This window comes from Miniopterus schreibersii (assembly GCF_964146895.1).
Source record: "Miniopterus schreibersii genome assembly, chromosome: 2".
Taxonomy (NCBI): Eukaryota; Metazoa; Chordata; class Mammalia; order Chiroptera; family Miniopteridae; genus Miniopterus; species Miniopterus schreibersii.
In genome coordinates this window covers 150,502,766-150,518,265 of record NC_138102.1, presented here as the reverse complement: position 1 = coordinate 150,518,265, position 15,500 = coordinate 150,502,766, and the positions used below count along the sequence as shown (strand labels likewise).

At 36.8% G+C, this 15,500-nt stretch overlaps 1 protein-coding gene across 11 annotated transcripts in view; it reads right to left on the bottom strand.

The window, feature by feature from the left end:
* Window positions 1-15,500, bottom strand: part of KIF21A (kinesin family member 21A) — a 129,635-nt gene that overhangs the window by 27,580 nt on the left and 86,555 nt on the right. For 5 of the 11 annotated variants that reach the window (XM_081127605.1, XM_081127606.1, XM_081127610.1 and 2 more), the window contains exons 12-23: window positions 11,307-11,397; window positions 10,888-11,005; window positions 10,268-10,456; window positions 9,651-9,850; window positions 8,227-8,334; window positions 5,123-5,191; window positions 4,813-5,027; window positions 4,510-4,663; window positions 3,805-3,999; window positions 3,299-3,400; window positions 2,343-2,508; window positions 1,837-1,857 (exon numbers count right to left, since the gene is read on the bottom strand). In XM_081127605.1, coding sequence (XP_080983731.1) covers window positions 1,837-1,857; window positions 2,343-2,508; window positions 3,299-3,400; window positions 3,805-3,999; window positions 4,510-4,663; window positions 4,813-5,027; window positions 5,123-5,191; window positions 8,227-8,334; window positions 9,651-9,850; window positions 10,268-10,456; window positions 10,888-11,005; window positions 11,307-11,397 — 1,628 coding nt within the window. Of the gene's footprint in view, window positions 1-1,836; window positions 1,858-2,342; window positions 2,509-3,298; window positions 3,401-3,804; window positions 4,000-4,509; window positions 4,664-4,812; window positions 5,028-5,122; window positions 5,192-8,226; window positions 8,335-9,650; window positions 9,851-10,267; window positions 10,457-10,887; window positions 11,006-11,306; window positions 11,398-15,301; window positions 15,341-15,500 lie in introns of all 11 variants that reach the window. The other 6 variants (XM_081127601.1, XM_081127604.1, XM_081127607.1 and 3 more) reach the window with 2 other exon arrangements.

Genomic DNA, 15,500 nt, shown 5'->3' with positions numbered 1-15,500 from the left:
GTCTGGTTTGAGTTGGGTGGGTTTTGGTTTTTTTTAGCAATCTATATATGACTGTCTAGCTTCTGTGGATTTCACTTTCATTTTTTTTCTCCTTCTGTACTTTTCCTCCAAGCACCTCTGGGCTAGCTGTATGGCCCCAATACCCAGGGCAAATTTCTGCAATAAGACATAGGTTACATCAGTTACTGCTTCTGAGCCCTCTTCAAGCTACAGATAATTGAAAGTCATTTGAAAGTTGTGAGAAAGTAACACTGCTCATCAAATTAGCAGCTTAATATTTTCTGCACAAAAGGACATCAGAGAGGGCATTGCATTTTTCTCACAAAGTAAAAGAGGTCATGGACTTAAATAAGAATTTACTTATTACTGTAAGTTGAGCCACTAGGAAAAAGGGAAAAGAAGAGTTAGCAGAGGAAGAACAGAAGCAGGAAAAGAAATGCACTGGTAACACATGGAATGGCAAAACTTCCTGTTACAATCCAGAAACGTAGGCAGCCTTGGTTAGGAGATAACCATATCCTACTTTTTCCACCTGTACTTGTTACAGCTTGAGAGCAGCTTAAAAGTAGTAGCCTTTCCATATCTATATTACGTAGCTGATCTCAAAGGAATTCTACACCTTGAGATTAACATGAAGTATAAATGTTGTAAAAATCATATGGCTCATGTATTTTACTTGTGTAACATCATTTAAAATAAATTCAGATTCATAGAGTATGGTTATTCTAGTGACAAAGAGAGAGGTAACTGCATGAAATATTTCAGTTATATTCCTCTCCTTTAAGTAAAAGCACTTAGAAAATTTGGACCAGTGTATGATTAGAAAACAGAAAGTTCAGGCCAGATTTTATTTAATTAAATTTAATTAAATAAAAACTGCTCCAGCTCAGCTGGTCATGGCTCAGTGGTTGAGCATCGACCTAGGATCCAGGAGATTGGGGTTTGATTCCCGGTCAGGGCATAAGCCCAGGTTGTGGGCTGCAGCCGATCAATGACTCTCTCATCACTGATGTTTCTCTCTCTCTCTCCTTCTCCCTTCCTCTCTCTGAAATCAATAAAGAGATATTTTTTAAAAAAACTGCTCCAAAATAAGCATTCAGAAAAATTGCAAATAATAAAATTGCCCTGATACTCCTGGTCCTTTGTGTGTATGATCACTAAGAGGAGCAGAGATATTACTGATGGGTGGGTGTAGTTCATGTGAATGCCATAGTGGCAACGGAAAAAGGTTCAAAATCTCTAAATGCAATGATCACTAAAGCTTCTTCTAACTTAAAAGTATGTTATGATTTCAAGTATTGTTTCAATTGGTTCATATAAAATCCTTGGATGGTTTTATTCAATTTATAATATTAAAATATATGTGCTTAATTCTATAAAATTAAGAATAGCCGAGAATCTAGCAAACATATACCAAAGGCAAATATACACCAAAGATGTATGCCAAAGAAAGTTATTTATGAGGTTAAAACAACATATGTAAGTTAATAGATATTTTTAAAAATTAAAAAGAAATATGTACTCCACTTTTTTTTCCTACAAGAAAGAGAAAGAAGGGCTTACAAAATAGGAGCCACAATTGCAGTTCAAATAATAAAAGAAAAAAATTAACTGAAGCATACTTCTTTAACTACCTTAAGAATTTTAAATCAAGAATGTATAAGAAAGACAAAAGACTTAGTATGTTTGTGGTCGTGGATACATTTCAAAAAAGATCATGCAAAAAATAGTGGTTGCCAATAAACATTTTAAAAATAAGATGTACCACAATTAGTGCACATGAACAATTAGTAATTCATGCAGCTGTAGGGTACACAGAAAGCTAAACATACTTACCTAATGGTACGCTATCTAGATCTGTGTAAATAACAGCAAAAAGGAAACAAAAAGCAATACTCCAATCAAAACAGATCCAATGTTAAGAACTCCCACATAAAACAAGATTATGGTACCATTTATAAGATACGTAGAATAGATGCCATAACAGAAACTTATTAATTTTTTAAGGCAGTTAGATATGCAGAATCAGGTAACGACAGTTGCCTAGTATTATAAATAATTTAAATAACCAATTCAGAAACTTGGTTGATGATCTTTATCCATAAAAACTAACTGCTTTATAAGGTTAAGTAAGCCTTTTTAAGTTGGTAATCATTTCTTGGAATGACAGTAGTTACATTCCCCCAAATTTATACATGCAAATTAAAGAAGGAATAATTAATAAAAGCATAAATAAATATAGCATCTATTCAGTCAAGCTATAGGGGGAAGAGGTAGAGTACAGCATACTCAAAGAGCAACGCTACCATGCAACTATTTCACTAAAACTTAGTCCCAGTTACCTTGCAAAGCATGGCCTAGTAAAGCATCTAGCTCAGGATTTAACTCTGCTTTCTCTTTCAACATGTGGAATAAGAGCTGGTTTTGCGTAGCACTGGTTATTTCCGTCTGTTTAAGGCGACCTTCAAGTACTTTAATTTGGGCCTCTTTCTGCGCAGCCTGAAGACCCTGTAACAACAAAAATGTAAATAAAACTATCTTAGGTCATACAAAACAGAATCTGCCATACAAAAATTTGCATCAAATAGCAAATGTATAGCATCTATGGATTTTGACATCAGGTAGAACTTGGTTCATCTCAGCTCCTCCACTTACTAGCGTGGTGACCTTGAGCAAATTACCTTATCTTCCTGATTCTCGGTTTAATCATACACAAATGACATGAATAATACCCACTTCCTAGCACTTGTGAAGGTCAAGTAAGAGAACACAACATAAAGGGTCTAGGCACAACCCCAACATGAGAAAAAAAATGAGTCAGGAAGCATTATCACCTTCAACCTTCAGGCAGAAGTTTCTTACAGGTGACAGATCAATGCATCCAGTCAAAGAGGATGGGAATGCAGAAACTTAGGCAGCCTCAGTTAGATTTTTTTCCTTTCTGATTTTACTTTTCTGAGTTGTAAAGAATAAGTATTCGACCAAAGTTAGGATACCAAATTTCTTTGCAACCCAGGAGATTTTTTTTTAATTTTTTCCTTTGTTAAAGCAAAAAAGGAATTAATTATTCTCAAAGTTGTTTCTCTGTTCTAACATACAAACACAATAAATGACAAGTTATTGAACTTGATCTACATATCGCTGCCTTTTCTTAACTCTAAAAAAAGGTAAAAGGAATACTTTCTAATTAAAATGAATCTTCCCCCTTACCACAAAGGAAAGGGTCACTGGAAAAAGATAAACAAAACTACAATGAATTAATCAAAACTTAGGTTTTCAGTAATAGTGTAGATCTTACCTTATTGATGCCCATTGACAGGAAGTGACCCAGCAGGTACCGGGCTTCTGTAAGCGTGCAAGCATTGATGACTGCAGTGACATCCAGTGTTTCTCCCTCCTCCTACATCAAACCAGCAGATGATGCAACATTACTTTGAGGTAATTGTATTTAAACAGAAGGCCAAAGTCTATTGTTTCATGTATTTATTTGATAGTATTAGGTTAGCTAATGGGACTCCTCAGAAGAGTGTCAAATATAATCTCTACACCAAGAAATATATGGTCTAGCTGAAAATATAAGATACAAAGTAGATTAATAAATGATATATGTCTTTGAAAAAAATAAATAATATTACAAAATGAGCAGAGATATCTGGAGAGCAGGCAGGGAGCAGTATGCATACAAAACCTAAGAATCATATTAAATTAATAAAAAGAAAATCCCTTCATATAAAAATTCAAAATGCTTTTAATAATAAAAAATACTTTTTAGTAAGGCATTAAACATTTTTTTAAATAGCAAACCTTTGCTTCTTCCATCTGCATGATGTTGGCTTGACAATCAGAAATGCTGTCATTGATGTAATCTATATTAGCGGTTAATGACTCCATCTCCTCATTGATGTTAGCCACGTTTTTATCTCCCTCTCCGCTCTCCTTGACTATCTTTTCCCTTCTTTTTGAAAGTTTCTCTCTTCTTTTTGTGAGCTCTTCCCGTTGCTATTGAGAAAAGAGGTTTGATTTTAAGAAATGATGTGCACCTAGGACCTTGAGAACATTATGCTAAGTGAAATAAGTGAGTCACAGAAGGACAAATACTGAAGGATTCCACTTATACGAGGTACGTAAAAGAGTTGAACTCATAGAAGCGGTAAGTGGAATGGTGGGTGCCAGGGGCTGAGGAAGGCAGGATATGGGGAGTTGCTGATCACTGGGTATAAAGTTTCAGTTATACAAGATAAGTAAGTTCTGGAGATCTGCTGTACAACATTGAGCTGATAGTTAACAATACTGTGCAATACACTTAAAAATGTGTTAAGAAAATAGATGTCATGTTACCTGTTCTTACCACAATTTTTAAAAAAGGATGTTCCTCTATTCACAACACAATGCAATCAAAACTCACTGCAAAAACCTCGGTAGGTATTAAATTTACCCAAGGAACAAACTTGAAAAACTGAAAGTTCACAGCGAGCTAAGGGAGAGCACGCCCACTTTCTGTTCCCGCACCTTGAGGAGTCTGTTCATGTCGGCTTCCATATTGGAAATCGTCATTTTCTGCATGATGATGTCGGTGACCCTGCGCTCGAGGAGCTGCCACTTCATGCGCGCCGTCTTGGAAGTAAACACTCGGCCACTCAATCCTTTCCTCTGATACATTTTTCTATAATCATATAAAAATGGACAAATATAACTACTTATATGCTTATTTGATTGTGCACTAGCAAATAATACGCTGATTTTAAATCAAGTCCAACATTCAGTAATAATGGCACAAAGATTACGTTAGGAGAATGGAAGAATCATGTTGACCTGGTTCCATTTGCTGTGGGCATTGGTAAGGCCTGGACTCTCGCCACAGGAATTCTCATTTTCTGCTGAGCCCCTGCCCTGGATGCATCTGTTTCTACAGCAGCTGCACTAGAACCCGTGTCCTGAACAGGGGTGTCAGATGAGCTCAGCTTCCGAGTGACCTTCCCAGCCACTTTATCCGACATGGGTCTTACTTGCCGACGAAGAGCTGTCACCTGAAATAGCAATAGAGATGGACTCATTCTCTTAGTCTATAGAAATACATAATTTATCTCAAAGCCAGAATGGTTCTTCCAAATGGCCAACTTGCCTCTTCGGTTTTGCGACGGAGAACCACTTCTTGGTTTCTTTTTTGGGCTTCCAGAAGTCTGAGTTGATGCTATAAAGTAATATTGAATAAGTTAAAATAGTAAACTGGAAGATGCAATACTTCCTACTCTTACATTGACATATTCCCCATCCACCTGGGAACTGTAAGAGTTAGCAAAATCTGAGCTAACAACCACCTTGCATTCATTATTACAGATACAGATCTTTTATTCCAAGAAACACAAATGCATATTGATAAAGCCATCTTGCTCTGAAAAATGAAAAGCTATCTCTGTGACACATACTTTTATTTAACTTACTATATACAAGTACTTTTCCAAATCCTTTACAAATATTCTCATTTCATTTTTATTAGATATTTTGCTTTGCTGGCTGAGGCACACACAGGAAGAAACACAGCTTAGAATATTTTCAATAGACGTACCTTACAATATAAACATTAATTTCAGACTCTGTTTTAAATATGGGGAGAACATAAATTAATTGTATTAACACTTTCTCATAATTTTGAAAATGTTGGGAAAAGTAAACTGACAATAAAACATGTTAGTATTGGATATCAATTTGTTTCTAGGTATTCAATATGATAAAGACAATTAATTATGGATTTCTTTAACCATTTCATAGGACTATAATTTAGGAAAGAACTTTGGATTAAAAAAACATAGATCCTAATTCTGGTTCTGTCATTTATTCAACTCTATGATTCTGGGAAAAGCTTAGGAATTGAACTTGATCACAAACATCCTTTCTAGGACTTAAATTATGTGATGTAACAACTCCTCATGTTCTGGATCCCAAATTCAAATAGATCATCTCATGCTTAGGCATATTCCTGTGTCATCAGATGAGAATTCTTAGAGAAAAAGATTCTGTCTTATCACTGCCATATTTTACTGTCTACAATAATGATTGACATAGAAGCAAAGTTAATAAATATTTTTAAATGAACAAATTACCAAATATTAAAATTAACATGTTGTTTGAAACTTGATACTACATTAAATTAATTCCTATTAGAAGTCAAATCTCAAGCTCATTCATATTTTTGGTCTGGTGTGCAAAGTACTTGATTCTCTAAAGGTTCAAAGATGAGTATGACAAGAAACAGACAAGAAACAGCTTAGAAAAGAGGTCAACATGCACACAAAGCAACAAACAAAAAATGGAGGAGTCTGAATGTTAGCTTCGTATGTGATTAGCCGGCCTCACATCTTTATAATAGAATATCATGTCATCTATGATCATATGTGGTGGATAATATTCCCAAGGTTAATTGTTCAATATTGATCTCTCTCTATCCAATATGAATTAGCAATAAAGAAATAAATAACATATATTGTAAGACAATTGTTCCTGTCATCCAAAAGTTTCCATTAAAAACAAAATAAATAGTCAAAAATGTAAATAGCCCAAGGTCTGTCAACTGAAGAACGATAAACAAAATGTGCTCTAGCCACACAGCCCTAAAAAGGAATGAACTACTAATACAGGCTATCACAGGAAGAAACCTTGAAAACATCTTACTAAATGAAAGCCAGAAACAAAAGGCTACATATTGTATTATTCCACTTAAACACAATGTCCAGAACAGACAAATCCAGAGAGGAAATAAAGTGGATCAGTGGCTGTCTGGGGCCAGGAAGAGGGTGGAATGGGAGTGACTGCCAGTGGGTGTAAGGTTTCTTTTTGGTGTGATGAAAATGTTCTGGAATTAGATGGTGGTGATTGTTGCACAATTTTGTAAATATACTAAAAACTTGAATTGTACAGTTTAAAAGAGTAGGTTTTTATCTAAAAAAAACAAACACAAAACAACAAAAAAACAAAAAACCAGATGGGAAAAAAGAGAAGAGGCAATTTATTAGAATGCCCTTCTACTTGATTTCAGTAATAAAATAATAGCATAAAAACGTTCAAAACTATACAGGAATTGAAAGTGACAAAATATATGGATTATTAAAAGACACTGATATGCTGGGGGGGAGGGGGGAATAAATAAAGCCATAAATATGGGAATCAGCTGGCTAAATATTTACTTTTTTACCTCACTGCTCTGTCTTCTCCACCTCCTTAAATTTCCTCTTTACCTCCCAAAGTAGATTTCTATGTTCTGAAATAGGCTATATGCTCATATTTTTCTCCAAGGAAGATTTAGAAAAAGTTGAGGAGAAACCAAAAAAAAGGAACAAAGGCTGAAACCTAGCCAACAATGGGGAAAAGTACGTGATGACCTCTTTTTTTAGGGAAAAAAGTCATAAATGAAATAACTATATTTTCAAAAATTTAGAAAGAAAAAACCCACATCAACTATAACCTGCAACCCTAACACAAGTACAGCTAGCACGTTGGGATATAGCCTTCATAAAAATTTCCCTCGTTTTAATCAAGCATGCATATATGAAATGTTACCTTACCCTTAATGTTAAATTACAGTCATTTTTAACTTTACTATGTGGTTTCCAAACTCTAATTATTAATGAATGAATAACAAGCTCTTAAATGAGATGGACTATAATTTATTTATCTATTCCCCTACTGCCAAGCATCTTGGTTGTTTTTACCTTTTTCACTATTGAGAATAACCTTAAAGTGAAGATTTTTAACACACAGCAATTTTTCTTATTTTAGAATGTTTTCTTAGTGTGAGTTCATGGAAGTAGAATTCTTGAGTACAAGAATATGAACATTTTTGAATCTCTTAATAAAGCCTCTTCGGGTGAAGCCTGGTTATTATTCCAGGAACATTTCTAAGAATCTGTAGTGATGAAACTGTCTTTGGAACTGTCCTACAATTGCTCTCTTATATAACAGTTCCTTGATCTCCCTAGAGGTAACCAGTTGTTCTTTGCCATTTTCTTCCATTTAGCCTTGAACAAAATTTATAATATTATAGTGTTTTTCATAAACTTTTATATTGAATAACTAGAATCCACATACTATAAAACACCATATAAAATTAGTGCTTATTGTCCTTAGCCTGTCTTTCATAGTTACAGTTATCAGGAAATTTTCTTGCACTTATTAAACAATTTTGTCCAATGCACAACAGTCATATATAACTGAGTGTTAAAGTCCACTCACGTCTCTTTTACGTTGGTCTTTTTTCAGCTGAGCAATCTCTCTGTTTCTTCTAGACTCTGTCAACCTGGCTTTTTCTTGTTCTTCTTTCATTTGTTTCATTAGGCGAACCTAAAAAAATAGGTAAATATATCTATTGGAATTCCTCGTCACAGCATTCATTAAACAAGCCGCAGGTACAAAAGTAAGTTCTGAGAATTCTGAAATTTAACATGGAAATGTGGAGTTTTGCTGCATTTCAAATGGTCAGTTCTTATTTTTGTGGAATATATTTCTATTTCTAATACATTTATAACATGCTTCTATCAAATTGCTTAGTGCTCTATGCTTTTTATATTCAGTGCTCAGTTGTTCTATGAATGAATGTTTGGTACTTATCACCAGAAGCTGTGTGACCTTGAGCGAGTTAATTAACCTCTTTAGGTTTGGGTTTTCTCCCACACAAAATGGAGATAATAGTTCTATGGCATTGAACTATTATTATGAGAATTCATTGAGTTAATATCTCTACAGTGTTTATAACAGTATCTGGCATATAGTAAGCATCCAATAATTTTAGCTATTGTTGTCATCAGCAAATACACAACATAATAACCTACTTCCTAAATCATTTCTACATTTGTTATCTTAAGGAAGCAACATTAGTGTTTATGCCAAATGTTAATAACTGATCCCACAACAAAAACAGGTAACAGATCATGAGTCACGTACTCTCTTTGGTCAAAGGAAGTAAAATGTGTACTTTTGGCCCGGCCGGGTGTGGCTCAGCGGTTGAGCGTCGACCTAAGATCCAGGCAATCGGGGTTCGATTCCCAGTCAGGGCACATGCCCGGGTTGCGGGCTCCATCCCCAGTTGGGGGCGTGCAGGAGGCAGCAGATCAATGACTCTCTCATCATTGATGTTTCTATCTCTCTCTCTCCCTCTCCTTTCCTCTCTCTGAAATCAATAAAGATATTTTTAAAAAAAAGTGTACTTTTGTATGCGTGGGAATGATAAACAGCAAATTCATGATAGTTGTTACCTCTTGGGGAAAGCAGAGTATGATCAGGAAGGAATATCAAGGTGGCTTTGTGTCTATCTGCAACGTTTAATATCTTAAACTAGGATAGTGGACATAGTGTTCATTATGTTACTATCTTTTCAAATGTTTGAAACGTTTTATCCTTTTGTTAACCTTGTGCCTAAGAGGAGAAATATCCATCAAAGTCCAAGAAGCCGTTGGCCACATTGCTTTTCAGCTACTCTGAAGAAAGGCTTTGATAATGGGCGACTACAGGAAACACTGCTAATTGCCCCGAGGAAGTGCATCATTCGTAAGACACGGTTACCTTTTATTGACTATGGAAAGAACCACAATAATTATTTTTTGTCCCAAATGGCACCAGCATCTTCAACATCAGACTTTAATGGAAAATATAATCAATACCTTTGTTTTTTTCATTTCCATCACATCCTGCTGCAATTTCTTCAACTGCTTTTCATATTGAGACTGATTTTTAAGCAACCTCGCATGCTCCTTCTGAGCTGTCTGAAGTCTCTGCAGTTCTTTATTCATGGCTTGGAGTTTCTTCTCATACTCAGACCTAACCTTTTTGGCCTTTTCTTCTGAGTAAGATTCCACTGAGCCTAAACGATCAAAGGTGATATTTGTGTTTGTGAGACACAGATTTTTATTTCACAGATTCACGACTCGTGGCCTTAGAGAAGGGCAACCTCCCAGCCTCCAACCAGGGTGTCTCTGAGTCTCGCTCTCTTTTACGATCTACTTCTTAACTTGTTCTACAATTATCGAAGTCTTCTTTATTGCGAAAATGTTGCCGGCATAAATCAAAGACATTAAAACAATTAACTACAGCTTCAGACGAAATAATTAAATAGCCTGGACAGGCACCAGAATGAAATAAACAAAATAAACAAGACTTCACATACGAGACACGTTTACTGTGGCCTCTAATATAATTTTTCTTTTCTGAAGGAAGAGAGGGCAAACGTCCACTTGGAGGACTCAGCCTGAACCGCCGTTGAAGTGAGAGTCGTCCTCACCTAAGTTCTGAAGCACCTGGTCCCTTTCCAGCTGCGTGTCCCGGATTTTATGCTGCAGCATCATCAGCTTCTCCTCATATTGCTTTTTCAGCGTCTGCAATCTCTTCTGGCTGTTCTCCAGCTCGTCAATCAGCTTTTGCTTGATTGCGATTTCGCAAGTAATGTTCGCTAAGTCTGCTTGGTAATTGGCTGTTGACGAAAGAAGAAGATAAGAGGACTGGGGTAGACCAACTGAGTATAATTCTGCCTCCCAAGCAAGGGCGGGAAAACCATCCCACCCACCCAGGGATTCACTTAGAAGGTACCAAAAAAAAAAAAGTTCTAGATAAAACAAAAACTAAAATAGCTGAACCAGATAAACAAGTGTTCACGTTGATCAGGGACAACAGATTGATCAGGGACAACAGATGATTGATCAGGGACAACAGGTGACATTATTTGTACCAAATAAGACTGGAGGCCGCCAGCGACCAAACCCCCCGGGGGAGGCGGCACGAGCCTTGAAGGTCGGCGTCCCAGAGGCCGTTGTCAGCAGGGACAGAGGGGGAAAGCTGACTCCGTGGTCCTGCCTCGCACGGTCCCCCCAGCGCAGCTCTGTCCTGGAACCCCAGGGCACGCACCTTTCTCGTCTGAATCGGAGTCGGACTCGTCGGAGCTGTCGCCCCCGTCCAGGTCATCCTCCTCCTCCTCCTCCTCCTCTTCCTCCTCCTCGTGGTCACTCCCTTCTTGATTTTCTTCCTAAAACGTGGTTCGTGGCCACGAAGAGCACAGTTGTAGGGAAGCAAACCAGAGCCCTCTTTAGGAGAGGCTGCTGCAGCGCCCTGACCCCCCCAGACACACACACGGGGCGCCCTCCCAGCCCACAGAAACGAGGGCGGCTGCTATTTTCAGCTCATGTGTCTTTCTCAAGAAAGCAGTTTAGAAAGGATGCATGACAGCCGTGTTTCTTTCCCACGAGCAGGTTAGCGCCGCGACGGCCGCCAGGAGCCCCCTGAGCCAGGGACCAACCTCCATCTAGGAGCTCGTCTCCCACCCTTACCGCCTCCAGGGCGCTGTTCTCCCTCTCCGAAATGCCCTTCTCTTCTCTCTTCTCTTGGTCGGTGTCTGCATTTTCCTCCTTCCCGGCCACACTTTAAAAAAAGGAACAGAAGGGTACGGCGTTGAAGCAGAGAGGAAAATGGCCCACGTTTTCCTTTCAGATTTTTAAACATCATCAGTAATTTGGGAAAACAAACTAGAAGCGCTGATCATTCTACTGACCAAAGTTATCGTGTCTGATGTTGCAGAGGAAAATAGAAATCGCCGGTCACCAGCGGTATAGTGATTTATATTAATGAAGGGGAAACTTATGTTCCAGAAACACTGAGGAACAGGTTCTACCCTGGAGCGTGAGACAGCTGAGAACTGGCCACGGTAACAGCCAATTAACTAGCATGTACGCAATGGAAATTCAAAGGAAATCAAAATAAATACTTTGGCTTTCTCACCTTTATATATCTAAAACTTTTCTCATCTAAATACAAGGATACAAAAACTGCTTTTTTATCGATGTCCTAATACATTTAAGAATAAATTTAAAGATCCAGAATAAAATCTTGCCTACAGTAAATTTGTCTACACTGGCTGCCCCCTTCAGTGTTCAGGTCTCCTCGGGTAACATAACACGTGATGCTTTTTTCTGAGGCCACACCCACAGCACAGGTGTGTTTCTGACAATCTCACAGAAGTGGGTCTCTGTACATCAAAACTCTCTGAAGTTAAGCCTGACCTCTGAGTGAATAGGAAGTTTTGGGGTCTGACACAAGAGTCATCATACAAACAGAAGCCTCCTCTCAACAGTCACGTCAGTTAATGGGTATAACTAAAATGGGTCAGCTCAGCCCTGGCAGCCCTGAGGAAAAGAGAAGACTCTATAGGGTGCAAAGTTTTTGGACTTAAATCACTGGACCCTTTTAGGGGTTTAGCAATCATAATCAATTATGCACAGAAGTCACACTTCTGCACACCAGACCCATACGTTTAATCAAGCTAAGTAATACTAAGCAGGTGAACTTTAAAAGAATGTAAATGTAAAAAGTGTCCTCTTGTGCTACAGTAACATTTTCAAATTACTAAGAATAAAAAGAAGACTCGAATAAGGCAATATTCTCCAAATAAAATCCCCCCTAGAATGAGTTTAAAATCTCTATCAGAATAATGTTATAACAGCTATTTGCTACATTAAATAATTGCCCTAATAAATGGATTTGTTTTCAGAGTCTAGACTAAAATTTTAATCTTATTTAGGCTCTGTTATTATCATTAAACTTGAATGTTTGACTGTAGGTACTAATTATCACCAATATTTTTGTACTCAGACAAGATAAATTATAATACATTTTTCAGAGTTTTTAATTTATGTTTACTTATGGATTATCTCTTTAGTTTCTCTCTTCCCCACTCGACTACAAGCCTCACGAGGGCAGGGGTCATGTCTGTTTGCCTCAGACTTATATTCCTAGCACCCAGAGGATGTGCACAATAAATGTGCAGTAAGTATTAAATACATTAATCCCTGTGCCCGTGCATGAGCACCTCCATTTGGCAACTCTTCCTGTGTGTCACACACACTGATTATGTTTCAGTGGTGATTGAAAGATGCCTAAAGATGCATGGAAGACAGCGTATCTCTAGTGTGAGGAAAAACCAGCAATAGGAATATCAACAAAACAATCTTCACTGGAAAGGAATCAAGTAAATTATAGCAGGGGTCCATGAGTGTTGTTAAATCATTCTGTTAGGGGACGATACTGAATATACTGAATGCCTGTCTGACATCACGTGTACTGTGGTAGGACTGCTGATTTTCCACCACTACGCAGTTCAAGCTGAAAATCTAGGAGGAAACTCCCCCTTCATCCAATCATTCCGTTTAAAAATCATACCTTACACTCCAACAGTGCTACACTTGAGATATAGGACTGAGGTTAAGGGCTAGGAAAGGAGAATGTGTTAGGAAAGGTATCTCCCATTAGCATCCCCCATTCCTTCACCTGTGCTGTCTCCCTTCCTCACCTGCAACTGTTGCAGCAAATAATTATCATATTGTTGGTTCCTTCATTACTTCAAATTCTAACCCAATCTTTTCTTCAGGTTTATAGCCAAACAACCACTTTATTCCAGACCCTTGAGCAAATACAACCTCTCCTTCCCTCCAGTATCCAGTTTAACAAATGTTACTTTTTACCTAAGTTAATTCATGTTATATGCTATTTGTGCCAATTCTGACAGAAAAATCAACATTGGTAATTTTACATTATTAATTTACCTTTATAAATCACTTAACCTTTTAAAATACAAATTGATACTTTATAATTATTATAGTTCAAATATTCACATTTTCCTCAATAAAGTGGAGCAAATTATTACCTAAAATAACCATCTAAGCAGCAATGGAAGATATTTAAGTCTGCACTTTACATAGAATCAGAATCTTGGAGCTGGAAGGAATACTAGTTAGCTCATGTGGTTTAACCCCTTTCACATTTGACAACCAGTGTCAACATTTTTGTTGACAACCAAAAAAGAAACTGTGGCCTGGATAAGTTAATCCACTCAAGGGGACCAAAACCAGGTGTCGAGACTCCCGGGCCAGTATTCTAGAATCCTGTGCTGGAAGTTCAGTCTACAGACAGGGAAGCACCAGTATCACCCAGGAGCTGTTAGATATGCAGAATCTCAGGCTCTGCCTCAGTCCTACTGAACCAGAATGGTCATGTCATCACACTCCCCAGGTGATACGGATGCATATTCATGTTCTAGAAGCCCTGGCCTAGAGCATCAAAGTGCTCTGCTTTTGCTCTCTTTTACCGATGATACAAAAGTTGGAAGCAAACTATTCACTAACTATATTTAAAGGACTTAAATATTTTAAGGTAGAAAACTTCTTCCACACACTACTTTAATATGTATCTTATTTTCAAAAATAGAAGCAATTTCACATTTTTTTAAGCCCTTAATTTAATTCCAATGATAATCATAATGTCCTAGATATATACTAATCAGGTGAGTTCTAGTATGACTCAGACAATTAGAATTATATTCTAAGTACAGAATACTTTAAGTTATAGAACTATAGAAATTTTAGAATAGTACATAATGTGTAGGATATAATGGTGAAATGTAAATTATTAAATAATTTCAAGAAACTATAGTTTTTAGGCTTTCATATTTAAAGTAAGATATTTGTGTACTTGATTGTTACATAGTAAACGTTCTCAAAAGGCTTATTTTAAGAGATGAAATTTCTAAAGCAGTGCTTCTAAAATACATACATATTATTAAAACCAGTTTATTTTCTTAATCAATAACCATAATTCTTAATGAGTAAAATGCAAGCGCTTATTATATAAAGAAAAGTGCTTCTAAATTTTGCTCAAACTCCAAATGGAAAAAAACAAAGATATATTGTTTTTGATGCTGACTTCAAACACATCTTAAAACATTTGTTTTCCTAAGCCAACCTTAAAAATGCTTTGTAAATTTTATGTGTAGTAAGGCCACAGTTTCCTTTTGCTTTGTTGTGATTTTAATGCTGTTGTTTTAACAAAGATTACACTGAATAAGGAAGAGAGAAGAGAGCCCATCCATGACTTAGCATGGATGCAACAAAATGTCAATTCCCACCCAACTAACAATTCCCAGTTCGCTCACAAGTTTCTGAAAGATACCTTCTGAAAGTCAAATGGGGTTTGGGGCTCATTTTTCTAACCTAAAAAAGTAAGTCACCTTCATAATTATGATAGTTTATGATGAAATCACATGAAATTGCCTGAATTTTAATTCATGTAACTAGTCAGGATTTTCTACTTAAAAAGTATTTTCAAAACTATATTTGGTACTTTTAATCTTACAAAATGATCATTCCTTTTAGGAGCACCAAGCTAATCTAGTCTGAAACAATCTATAATTCTATAACACATTTCCTTTTGAATGGCAACTAAGTATTTAAATGACATTTTAATTTAAAAAAAAAAACCTGGGAAATATTCCAACCTTCTTTCTTCTCGATTGCTTTCCTCAAGTTTCTGTAGCCTTCAAAATCACGAGGCACAGTATTGGAAGGCCAAGCCAATGAAGGACAAACCAGACAGTAAAAAGCGAGAGTGATAAGAAGGTAAAAATGAAACATGAGCTTGAAGACTTTAAAATAAATTTTAAAAGATATCATCAAAGGACAATACACAGTAAAAAG